The sequence below is a fragment of the Ceratotherium simum genome, chromosome 18 (genome assembly GCF_057802395.1).
Source record: "Ceratotherium simum simum isolate JZ-2026a chromosome 18, ASM5780239v1, whole genome shotgun sequence".
In the NCBI taxonomy this organism is placed as follows: domain Eukaryota; kingdom Metazoa; phylum Chordata; class Mammalia; order Perissodactyla; family Rhinocerotidae; genus Ceratotherium; species Ceratotherium simum.
In genome coordinates this window covers 34,277,916-34,291,289 of record NC_141917.1, presented here as the reverse complement: position 1 = coordinate 34,291,289, position 13,374 = coordinate 34,277,916, and the positions used below count along the sequence as shown (strand labels likewise).

The following is a 13,374-nucleotide window of genomic DNA, read 5'->3' as shown; positions in this document are numbered from 1 at the left end:
GTTCTTTCAGTCACTGTGTCTCTCTCTGAAAATTCCATCCAGCTGTCAAAGATGGCAGTGTAATGACAATAATTCTGTAATTGTGCTCAGAGCTTTGCTGACAGTGGGTGGAGGTGATGGAGAAAGTGTGCTTCTGCCCATGGTTCTAGTTGTCACATCCTTCCCCTTCCTCCCAACCAACCCACACCCTCTTTGAGGAATCAGAAAATAAAATTTCTGAGAATGACTATTTCTTGTTTCTAAAAGAAATAGTAATAATTTCATATTCCATGTGAATGAGTTGTTGAGGGGGTTGAGATATTTTAGTAACACAGACACATAAAAATGATTAGTTGTTACCTTTCCACTTGTATTTTAGCTGTCATTTTTGTTGTGATTATCTAGGGATCTCCTAAAAATAATATAAGCCTTTAAAAAAATTCTGTGTGATAGTAAATGGGATCTGTTTTCCCGCCATTAGAACATGAGTTTGAACCAACCATATGAAATTCCTGTGTTTGTAGGTTACACATGGCCACATGTGGGCAATTGCATATGATTCTAACATGTTTCTCTCAGTGACCCAATGGAAGGAAGAGGTTGTTAATGCACAAAATAACTTATCCTTGGACTTTTAAATATTGTACTTATTCTATTTCTGGATAATGTACAGGACCAGAGCTCCAATGCTTAGTTGTATTTCATAAACTCAATTAAATAACTTACTTATAATGTAAGAATGCTTAATCATTTTAAATAAAAACAAATCCCCTTCTTTCTATCCTTATATCTTGAGCACTTGCTCCCACTCTTTCCATCGATGTCTTCTGTAGGAGGCCTGATAAAACAAGGTGAACTCAGCCAGATTGTTTGATGTTTGTTTTCCTCTCTGTAGAATTATGAATAGACTCTGTGAAAACTGAAACTACTGCTTCAAAACAGAGCTAAGAATAACACAGAGTTTTTCTCCTGTTTTCCATTTTATTAACCCAGCAAATAGAGACATCAGAGTGTTAGTCTATCTGACCTTGTACAAAGAAGTTAACCTACCCAAAGTACCTCATTTATAACCAAAAGAAATTTAGTCACACATTGATTGTCCCTTAGGAAAAGAAAATACAAATTTGATACTTATAACTATTCACTTAATAAGGGCTTATTAATTTCCTTTACAAAAGTGGAGTTAATGACCTACAGTCGATTTTATATGCATTGGGATTTTTTTTCTTTACTTGGAGTGATGAGGTTGGAGTGATGAGGTTTCATAAGTGAACTATGGAGACACTATTGAAGGATATTTATACTTTTAAAAAATGAGAGAATCAGTGTAGTTTTTACCCTGGAACGGAGCTGGTTTTTTCTGTTTGAAATAAAGTTAATTGATTTCTTTAGTGCACAAGTGCTGATTAATCAGATTAGATGCGATCAATTGGAACAGATGGTAGTCATAGCTGGATAGGGTCTTGGAGGCCGGCTTTTATGTTTTAAGTTGCTGGATGTGGGGGGAGGAGGTTGGTTAGAGAGGGTGTAGTGTTCCTCTTGTGAGGAAGAATTTCAATTATAACTATCTGTGTGGCACTGCCACTACCTGCCAGTGGAAGGCCAGCCCTGATCTTAATGCAGGTCATGTGGCAAATTCTAAAATGGGGATAAACAAGGATGCTGTGAGAGTACCCAAGAGAGGTCCCTAATGTAATCTTGTTGATGGTGTGGGACAGAGGCATTTGAACACTTTCTCAAAGAAGTAATCGTGATTTGACACATCAAGAGTGAGCTGGAGAACACTTGATAGAATGAGGATGGGACCTTACAGCATAGTGTGGAGCCATATGCTGTGTACAGGCAACTCACTTCAAGGCATAGAAATGGGAACTGAGGAGTGTGGAAATGAGGAGGATCGAGGCCAGGTTGTCACAGGCCTTTTGTGCCAGACTGAGGTGCTTGGACTTTACCCTGAAGCACTGGGGAATAGTGAAAGGTTTTAAGCAGAGGAATGACACAAGATGCTCATTTTACAGAGATTATTTTCATGGCTGGGGTTTGGAAAGATTTGAGAGGCACAAAGCTGAACCTAGGTTGATTAGTAGGGATGTTGTTACAGCACTCTAGGGAGAAATCATAATGATCTTAGGGCAAGAAAAGGTCAAGTTCAAGAAATATTGGGAAAATTGGAGTTCTTAGTGATTGAAACATGGATTGATTATATATAGATAATGAAGGAGAGGCAAGAGATAAGGAAATTTCTGATTAAGTTTATGATTTGGACCTTGAGGTGGATGGTTGGCCACTAACTGAGATGGGAAATTAGTGGGCAGATGAGATTTGCCATGATAAAGATGCTTAATTTAATTTGGACCATACTGAGCTGAGGCATGTAATAATTAATTTAAGATAATGTAATAGAAGTTTTTATTTCTCACTCACATAGAACCAAGTGAATATCCCTGATTGGCAGACAGCTCTTTTCTGTACAGTAATTAGGGGATTAAGATTCCTTTCGTCCCATGGCTCCACAATTTTCAACGTGTAGTTTGCAGAAGGGGGAAGAACATGGAGCAAAGTTCCTGGAAGGTTTTATGGTCCAGCCCTGGAAGTATTATAATTACTTTCACGTGCTTTCCATTGGCCAGAACTTATCCATATAACTAACCATAACTTCAAGGAAGGCTGGAAAATGTAGCCTAACTATATGCCCAGGAGCAAGAGGAAACGATTTTGGGAATCAGCTAACAGATTGTGCCACAGGGTGACTGGGCAACTTTTAGATATTGAAGTCTGAAACTCAGAGGAAAGATCTGAGCCGGAAATATGGCTTTAGGAATCATCAGAGACAGAGTAAGTTTATATCATAAGAATAGATGAAGTCCAGTCTTGGAGAACAAGTAGAGACAAGAGCAGGAAGCCAAGGACAGAGCTTTTACATTGGCCAACACACAAAGGTGGTGCGGTAAGAAGGACGCTAGGAAGGAGCCTGAAAGCCTCAAGGTAGGAGGTGTTGCACTGTGGAAGCTCAAGAGTTGAGAGTTTCAAAGAGCTGGTGGAAAATAGTGTAAAATGTAGTAGAAAGGTCCAGTAATGTGGTAAAATAAACCCACTAAGTGTCTATTGAATCAAGTGATTAAGTATAGAGAGCTGATTGAGTAGTTCTCCCTTTCAGGGCATGGTCAAGGCAGAAACCGGATTTCAGTGCGTTGAGGAATCAACAGGAGGAGCTATAGAGAGAGGAGGAGGGAGAGCCTGGAGCAGGGGATGATTGCTGAAGCACGGTCCCCGAAAGAGCAGGAACAAAAGAGCTTACCAAAATGAAATTTTGAGTTTATCCAAGTACTGCTTTTTTGACGTGCATTTCTTTTTATCCCATATCATGATTGATAACTAATATTTGTTATAGGCAATTCTGTTAACTTACCTAGCAATAGAGATTATAATTATATTTCCAGTTCCATATTGATTGGTTTACATGATCAATTCACTGGTCCTGGGAAATACAATTAATCTCTGAAAGGAAAAGCACATTTTCCTTGGTTTTGAATACAAAGTATAACACAGAAAAGAGAAATATTCTACTATAACTTTGTTATAACTTTGCTAAACTAAGGCAAGTTGTAAATCTTTTATTTTGCCTAAAAAAGGGAGTGATAACCTGTCTCTTTGTGTTTAAACAAATGTGGTTATTATGTTTCTGAGTTTCCCTCTCTCCTGCTCTTCAGCTTGGAGCATGTTTTAGAGGCCCCTTTTTTCCCTAAAGCATTTTTTAATAATGAGGAAGTGAGACAGAAATAAAGAGGCTTATATTTGGATTGAGGTAAGTACTTAATGTTCTCGTATTTAATATTGAGCAACAAGCCCTAGTTTTATTAATAAATCGCTCTACAGTTGTCTTTCCCTTTTACTTCTAGTTGATTCATATTTTCCAGAGGGGCCCATAGCATCAGTTAAAAATGATTTAAAATTGTTTCTATATATTATAAATTGTTTCTTGCTTAAGACCAGAATATTTTGAGGCAACAAATTTGGAAATAAGCCGTTACTATTTCTATACTAATGATAAAGGTGATGGCAAGAATGATTTTAAGTCTGTTTTATATTTTATTTTAAACATCATTTCACAGAACTGTTTAAATGTGTTCATTTTACGTTTTTTTGTACAAACCTTAAAACAGCACCAAAGGTCATGTTTAGAACTTGGATTACCATTTCTTTGGGAGTGCCTTTAATATTTGTACTTTGATGCATTGAGGTCTTTTAATGTTAATGCCTTATTAACAGAATTTCTTTTACTTTCTTTACAATTCTGATATTGGGAAATAGGATCAAAGTAAGTATAATATAATTAAAATATTGATTTTAGTTTCAATCTATTTTCTAGAAAAAAGGTAGATGATCATGTTCATCTTTTATTCCTAATTCTTATCTTGATGCCTGGTTCATAATAGACCCTGAATAAATATTTGTGAATTGAGGATAATACTTGAGTCAGTATCTTTTTAGAAAAGTTGTGTAACTGTGTCATAATAGAGCATGCAGCATTTCTAGCCCATCTTATTGCAGTATTCTTTCCAAACTTGATGTCAGGGTCAGTGCTTAAGTGCAAAAAGATGAGTTGGCTGTGAAATGAGTATCCAGCAATCATCTCTCCATTATACTAGCCAGAATTCATTCCAGAACTCAAGTTGCACTATTCAAGAAATGTGTGTTTGCTGATGAGATTTTAAAGAAAGTCACACTTTATGTCACCCTGGCCCAGTGCTTTAATCATGCCCAGAATCTCTTCTTCATTATAGGCCTATTTTTCTCCAACTATCACTTTTCCTCTTGTGATTTATTTAAAGGTATATTTTTAGCTCCTTAACCAGTCTGTTTTATCAGCTTCTTGTTTTGTATGTTAAATAGGTTGTTGGATTTTGGGGGGCGGGAGATGAAGATGGCGGTGAGGTCTGTATCTCATCTCTGTAAAATGTCAAGCAGTGTGTTAGACATTTGGATAGAGGTGAAGTACAGTGCCTAGCACAGCATCTGGTGTAGTCATCTCCCTCGAGGAGCAGTAGTAAACTGTCCCCTTGAGAGGATTGCTCAGTTCCCCTTTCTGTTGTGCAGCTGTAACAGTTGGTTCTAATTCCACACTGAATTCTCAGGCTTCTGTAGAACTCCTTTGAACACCACATCATATGTTAGTCACAGTAGCTGCTGTAACAAAAAGCCTCCCAATTTCAGTGGCTTAGCAGCTTATATGTTTATTTTTCACTCATATTGAACAACACAATGTGGCTCCAAGTACGTGGGCTCTGCCACACATGGTCCTTTAAGGACCCAGGCTGAGGGAAGCTCAGCCATCTTCCAAGCTCACCTTGGATGTCAGCATCCAGATTGCAGAAGGTGAAAGAGCATGAATGATTGCATGTGAGAAGTTTTTATGGGCCAGAGCCTGGAAATCACAGATAGCACCTCTCTCTCTTCCATTGTCTGGAACTCAGGCACATGGCCATCCCTAACTGCAATAGGAGACTGGACATGCAAGTAATTGGGTCCCAAAAGAGTACCTGTTAAGCTGGGTGGAAGGATGGTGATGCATTTCCCACTTGCATCAGAAAGGATGTCTTGTATAACTTGTTTTTTTCTGCCGGTATAGATAGAATGATGTTTTTTTTTTTTGTAATTCATTCTGATTCAGAAATCATTTCGGAATTGAAACGGAGGGAAACATTTTATTATTTTTTTGCAATACAGTGAACATACTGAAAAAAGTAGGAAAACCAAATATTTGAAGGCTTTCCTGTTAACCTGCTAGAAATGCTTTTTATTAGGAGATCCTCCTGTTCTCTTTCCCATCTCGCAGACTACTTTTGTGAAACACCTCCTCTGTGAAATCCCCCTGGGTCTCTTCCTCCCATGCCTGCTTCCGCAGGCACCGTTGGCAGTCGCATCGTCAGTGCTCTGCTAGAACTTGAACGTAACTCTGTTAGTGTAATCCATTCGTCTACTCACTCGTCCAAACACCTCTAATGCAAAAAAAAAAAGATGAAAGAAAAGAAAAAAGTTGAAATTCACTGTGATAGAATTACATACTGAATAGTACACAGGGACACAGGGAACGGGCACTTAGCTCTACCTTGGAAGGAGGGATTGGTGGGATATGCTTCTTTTAGAGGAAGGAAGTTTGGTCCAAGTCTCTTTAATTACCCATGGAGACTTGCCTTCCCCCAGATATTGAAGTTTATGAGGAAAAGAAGCCTGTTTTGATACTCTCCAACACCAGCACCCAGTACAATGCTAGGCTCATACTAGACACTCAGTAAGCTGAATTGACTGAACTGAATTGACTGAAGAAGATGTAAGCCAATCAGTTTATAAACTTTATTTACTACACAGTTTTCTGTACATTATCTGATACTCTCCTCACAACAGCTCTTTGATAGAGCAGATATTCTTATTCCTGGTTTTTAGATAATGAACCCAAATTCACAGAGTTTTGATGTTTTGCCAATGTCACACAGGGGTTAATAGATCTCAGGTGTTCTGCACCTAATCTTGTGTATTTTTCACTCTTGGAAACAAATATTTAAGTATCAAAACAATGCTTTGAAATTTGAGGCATGTGCTTTAAGGATAACTATCAGACCACTTGAATCTGTGAGTGATGAAGGCTGTTCATTTACGTTGAGTCAAGCAAGAATGTTCTTTTTTTTTTTTTTTTGGTGAGAAAGATCAGCACTGAGCTAACATCAATTGCCAATCCTCCTCTTTTTGCTGAGGAAGACTGGCCCTGGGCTAACATCCGTGCCCATCTTCCTCAACTATGTATGAGATGCCGCCACAGCATGGCTTGACAAGTGGTGCGTTGGTCCACGCCCGGGATCCGAACCTATGAACCCCGGAGTGTGTGAACTTAACCACGGTACCATCCAAGAGTGTTCTTTTTAATAGCAGCAAAGAGAAGGTCCTTCTATCATGTTTTATAGCTCTTTATATTCCTGCCAGCACAGGAATGTACCCAGTAGGTGCTCTATAAATATTTCTTAAATAATTGACAATGATTTAAAGTGTGTAAATTGGATTCACCTAAATTGGACAAGCTTCAAGTATGAGGCTATCATAAGCTTTTACCTGTAATCATTGCATCACAGGGGACAAAATTGCCTATGGTATATTCTAATTCAAGGGATTTTTTTCTTTAATTCAAGGCATTGTTCACACACTACCTTGGTTGCCGGTTTTCTCTGGATTCTTCATTCTTCTAGCACTTACACCCTTGGGGTCTGCCCAAGGACACTGTGTGTGGAAGCTGAGACTGGCTGGAGGTTCTTACCACAGCAGGTCGAGACGTTTTGAAAAATTTACTTTAGTGTCTTTGATGCTTCAAAAATCTCAAACTTCATTTGTATTAGAGTTTATGATGGACATTCATTGCTTCCATATTTTGTCCCATAAAGATATCAGTATTCTCCACAGAAATATTATGACCTGGTACCTAACTTACTAAAATTGCAGCTTACTAAGGATGAAGGTATGGCATATAGAAGTATAAAATTACACATTTACACATAGATATTCTGATTTACTTCAAACTTACATGTCTGAAGACAGACTCATTTTGTACCTTCCACTCCCTTTCTGCTCCCCACCCCCCAAACATTGCCGGCTGCTACCCACCTCATGGTGGCCGGCTCCAAGCCATGAGACATCCTGATGACTTGCTCCTTCCTTTCGTACTGCACATCTAATTGATGTTCACACTGTGTTGCCTTGACCTCTAAAATGTTTCTGAAATCAGGGGATTTGAGTCCGTGTTTTAAAGTCTAGTGAGTGTGTTGCCTAATCTTCTTGTAGCTATGAAAGTATGGGAAAGGAGCTGAGACCCTTGTGAGAATTTACTGTCAAATCAGCAAGAGGACTTGGATTAAAAAATAAAATTTTAAGTAGGTTTCAATGTTAGAAGACATTTCTCTTCAATATACTTGAGTAAGAATTTATTTCATCATCTCTGGAAACATTTGCTTTTTCCAAAACTCTGTAAACCGAGAGATAGAATAGACAGTGGGAATTATTCCGAGTGTGTGGCACATAGAAGGTGGTTGGTAAATGTTTAATGAATGAGGAGATGGATAGATGAACAAAAATAGAATGGTAATGGTGAAAGGATCCTGAACTCTGCTTCTATTTTCTGTTTTTGCTTAACAGGAATATATTTTTCATTTTGTTTTGGTTTATTTTTCTAAAAGCAAGGTAAATGCCAAGTTTTAGAAATATAGACCCACCTTTCATATTAATCATTACTAGGGAAATACCATTAGTGCCTCAGCCTATTACCTACTGGCATTTTAATCTGCAAGAATTCCAAGAGAGAGCTTTAGAAAGTGTCTGTAATTGAAGACTCAGTGGTGCCTATTATATGTTTAAAAAGAAAGAAATGGATGTCAGGGGCATGTGGATTTCAATCTCATGTTATTAGAATAATATGAATGTGCCAGAATTCTGGAAAAGTCCTTAAGATTTTTCTTATCCACTGATTGTCTTATTGCTAATATATCATCAACAAAATAATGTTAGCCATACTTAATAAAGCAGCATCTTAATGTTTATCCTTCAACCATAGAATAACAAAATATTAAGGTTGTAAACCTTCAAGTACTAAGCAATGAAGGTCAGTGATTTTTTTGCTCATTAATTATTCCAAAGGCTTATTAGAAGTTAATTTTGTTCTGCCACATACTAAAGTGAAAGATAGAGAATCACTTTTTTCTGTTTCTGTTTTGCAGGGGAAGATGGTGAAAGGGATGGGAGGTGCTATGGATCTAGTGTCGAGTGCCAAAACCAAAGTGGTGGTCACCATGGAGCATTCTGCAAAGGTAACCTGTGCTGCTTTTGGAAATTCACAATACAGCGAAATCCTGTACACCAGGTCACGTGACTGTGGTTTTTATTGTTTTCTCTGATTTATTCAAGTTGATAGCGTTTATATTTTAGAGAGAAATGTTACAAATAAAGGCAGTTATTTATTATCATTCAGCTAAATGGTTGTTTAACTTTGAATGAAGCAAGCATCAGGTTGTTCTTTGATTATTTGCCTCACATACACTTTAAAGGTAAAAGGTATAATGTCGTCAAAAGCAGTGAAAAGGTATCAGGGAAGATGTGTTGACTCAAGTTTAAAGATGATTATAGTGGTTACTATCTGTGTGCAAAATGAAAAATACAACAGAATATGAGTTTTTAACAACAGTATTTTCAAATGGACAATATGATCTCTTACCAAGGCTGTGAGGTGCCATTTTGAGAAGGTGTTAGAAAATGGTGGACTTGGTGATGGTAAATGTCCTTATTCTGAAAAGTATTATACTTTTATTTTGATAAATGATCAAATATTTATTGAGTGCCTATTACGTCCTAGGCACTACTAGGATTTGGCAATGACCAAAACTAGACAAAAATCATTGACTTCATGGAGTTTACATTTAATAATAATGATGATGATGATGATGGTATTAACATCCTACAATAATGATAGCTTCCATATATTGAGCTTACTATGTGCCAACAGTACACTAAGCACTCTGTGTGTGTTTGTGTATACAAGCCCATGAACTTGATATAGGTATTTTTTGGGCCGGCCCCATGGCTTAGCGGTTAAGTGTACGCGCTCCACTGCTGGCGGCCCGGTTCGGATCCCGGGTGCGCACCAACGCACCGCTTCTCTGGCCATGCTGAGGCCGCGTCCCACGTACAGCAACTAGAAGGATGTGAAACTATGATGTACAACTATCTACTGGGGCTTTGGGGTGGGGGAAACCCATGTGATACAGGTATTTTTTTATGGTTCCAGAAACAGAGCTTCAGAGAGATTAACTAACTTGCCTGAGGTCACATAACTAGTGGAACTGAGATTAGACCTGGGGGTCTCTGACTCCAAAGCCCAGTCTTCTAACTACAAAACCATCAGTATACCTTTCTTTCTTGTTCCCAACTTAGTATCTTTGAATCAACTGAGCTTAATTGCTTTCCTGACCTGAATCCATGGGCATCTGATGATTTGTAAAGTTGATATTGGGTTGTATCCACTTGATTTTCTATGCCCTTTGTTCATTCTCCTTCCTTCTTTACAATTCTTAGTTTTAAAACAAAATCTACCTATTCCCACCTTGAGACCTGCTAATTTGGGTAGAAGTGGTAGTTCATTGGCCCTGTGTTTATTTAGTGATGCTGCATTGTGGGAGAGCATGGAGCTGGAGGATTTGCATCTGACTTGCTTCCCATGGGAGAGTTCTGTTACAGTGATGTGTGCCATGAAATGGTTTTGCTGTTAAAACTGTAATAAATATGAAATTATCATAAATTGTTTTGTAAACAGTGGAAAGTGAGCAGTGGAGCATAAATATGGAACAATAGAAATGAAACAAACACAGGTGACTTCTGAGAGATGCTTTGCAAAAGCATCCAAAATACTTCATTTCAGAGGCAAAAGGATGCCAAGCATGCAAATCAAATCCAAATTTCTTCCGGAACATAACGTCTGTTTGGAGAAAACTCTTTCTGACTTTCCTTTTGTTGTTACTTTAATGTTGATGCATAGGCACTGAAGTCCGACTCATTTCAGATTATTTTTGTGCATTCATTTTCAAAACATTCGGCCCTTATTTAGCAAATTCTCTCTCTTTTTTTCTCAGAGTCTTTTCTTTCTCCCCAGCTGGAAATTCTGATAAAGGAAAAGAAATGGTGCTTTGAACTTCTGATTAGAAATCCCTTATTAAAGCTTTTTACAGAAGCAAGATAATATTTTTACCATTTCTTCTTTTTCTTCTCTCAGTGGGGACATTGGCATTGAGTTTTAGACCAGAACTGGAGTTAGGTATTTTTTCCTAGATACTTTCATTTGAATAAACTAACAAAAAATATGTTCGTGGGGCCGGCCCGGTGACATAGTGGTTAAGTTCACACGCTCCACTTTGGTGGCCTGGGGTTTGCAGGTTCAGATCCCAGGTGAGGACATACACACCGCTAATCAAGCCATGCTGTGGCAGTGTCCCACATACAAAGTAGAGGAAGATTGGCACAGATATTAGCTCAGGGAAAATCTTCCTCACCAAAAAAAAAGTATATAGGTATTTGTGATTAAGATAATAATAGTGATTTGTTCACAGTTACTAGTTACCTAACCTTGAAAACTGACCAACAGAAGTTTCTCTTCTTGCTGCCTTCACTTTTTACCGATGGTCATGGGAATATGTGGTTGCTCCTGTAGTTACTGGACCAGCTTAAGGGAACATGGGGACCTCGCCACTTCATTCCTACGTCTATTGCTCTGGCTAAAAGTTGGTAGGAGCTGGAAAGGAGATAGAGGAGGGAGGTTTTTCACTTCTGGTAGCCTCTCCAGTTAATGATCTGTTCTTTTAGAAATGCCAGGTAACTTCTGCTGCCTTAATGATGAAGTGAACAGCCTAGGGGACAAATCCCTAGAGTTTTGTAAGACACAAGAGTGAAAAGTTTGTAATGAAGGATTAAAACCTGAGAAGAGAAATATCATCTTGGATTCTTGTGCTGCTAATTTTTTTTCTGTAAGTGGGTAGACCTGACACCTGGTTTTCAGGTGCAGCTTTCTTTTTACTCCTTTTCTTCATCTATAGGGTTACAGATGCAGGTAGCTTATCAGTATAGCATTACCTGACCTTAAAACTCATGCTTTTTTGTTGTTCTTTTAATCAGACAAAGGAAACTCTTTCCTTGCAAGCCTTTGCAGCCAGCCAGCAGCTTCTGGAATTTGAAACCTGGCTGACTACTAATGCTGCTCTAGAGTAACCATCATAACGTTTCCCCTGCCTTGAAACTACTTCTGGAGACATATGGCAGGCACTGGTGTCAAACTGGCATTGTAGCAAGATTTTCATTTAAGTTTGGGCATCAGGGTTTCGGGCAATATGGCAAAGTAGGCACAGTTTTTTGGTGTCTTTCTTAAGCTTCTTTTCATCTCTTGATATCCTTCTTCTGCCCTCTAAAATTTGGAAGAAAATGAAAGAAAAGAGCAATAGTCTGAGTCCTTCCTGGGCGCAAGGCCCTGTGCGTGGCATTGCACATACTGAATCTCATTAGCCTCTCAGGGACCCTCTGAAGTAAGACTGGGATGTAGGCAGGTAAGAAACTTGTCCAGGAGTTTCTTTACTCCAGAGCTAGGAGTTTCAGTTTGGGTCAGCCTATGTTCATCAGACCATATCATGCTGCATCCTCACCAGAGCTACCTCTGCACCAGCATCCCACCCACCCCTGCCCTTCACTGGAAGCGTCAGGTTTCAGAATTACCTATTTCTCTTTTTTTATTTTTCCTAGTCAAAGCTCTCCTTGCTTTGGTAAGATAGATATCAGCAAAGTACTTAAAGGAAAACAATCTGAGAATCTCATTGTGCCCCTTAGTACCCATCTACCCGTCTTCCCTTCTGTATTAGAATCCTCCAAGTTCTATTTGGGCACATAGTAGCCCAGTGACAGACTACATTTCCCAGACTTGCTTGTGTGTAGACGCCTCTGTGCGACCAAGTTTGGGTCAATGGGATTTGAGCATTTGCGATGTGTGTAATTTTTGAGCCATGTCCTTAAAGCTGATTTCATTGGACTGACTTTATGCCCCTCTGGCAATCTGAGAAAGGCTTAACTGCAGCAGCAGCCTTGGACCCACAGCTGTAAACCATATGCTGAGGCTTACAGAGCTGCTGCACCACCCTGGATCCCTGGGTGCCCTGTCCCCTTCTTTGCGGATACCTGCCAGGACTCCACATAACTCCAGCCTTGGCCCTCTGCTCTTCTCACCCTCTACACCTTTCTTGGGTGCTATCTAAATTTTTGGCACCGATTATTATTTTTCACTCAGTCACTCCCTAATCCTTATTTCACACTGGAATTCTCTGATAAGCTCTAGAACTGTGTTTCTTCCTTATGAGACAACTTCACAACTCCACCTGGGTGTTCCACAGACACCTCAACTGCAACACATACACAAGTGAAATCATCATCACTTTCCCTAAAAATTTGCTTCCAGGTGCTTAGCCCAAGTAGGGTGGTGATGGTCTCCCAGCCCCCATCTGGAAAGGCACCCAGGGTACTTTCCGCCCCCACCCCTGCACCAAGCACTGTAAATACTGTGTCCACAGTGCCCCTGTGATCTGCTCCCTCCTGTGCGTTTCTGCTCTCCTTCTTTAGGTCCTTGTCACATCTGCATGGATCACTGTTGCATTGTCCCCAAAAGTCCCCTTGCTGCCAGACTGACCCTCCTTCCTGGTAATCAGGCACACCACTGCCAGAGTAGCCAGTCTAAAAGTGGATTGTGTTAAGTCCACACTACTTAGTTCACTTTAGCGCACTGGCCTTTTGTCATCAGCTCCACGGCAGCCTCCCTCATCCTTGCTCCCGGGG

General features: G+C 39.4%; 1 protein-coding gene across 2 annotated transcripts in view; it reads left to right on the top strand.

Annotated features, from left to right (window-relative positions):
• Positions 1 to 13,374, top strand: part of OXCT1 (3-oxoacid CoA-transferase 1) — a 139,616-nt gene that overhangs the window by 106,674 nt on the left and 19,568 nt on the right. For both annotated transcript variants that reach the window (XM_087443237.1, XM_004422775.3), the window contains one exon: positions 8,736 to 8,825. In XM_087443237.1, the coding sequence (XP_087299363.1) occupies positions 8,736 to 8,825 (90 nt within the window). The remainder of the gene's footprint in view (positions 1 to 8,735; positions 8,826 to 13,374) is intronic.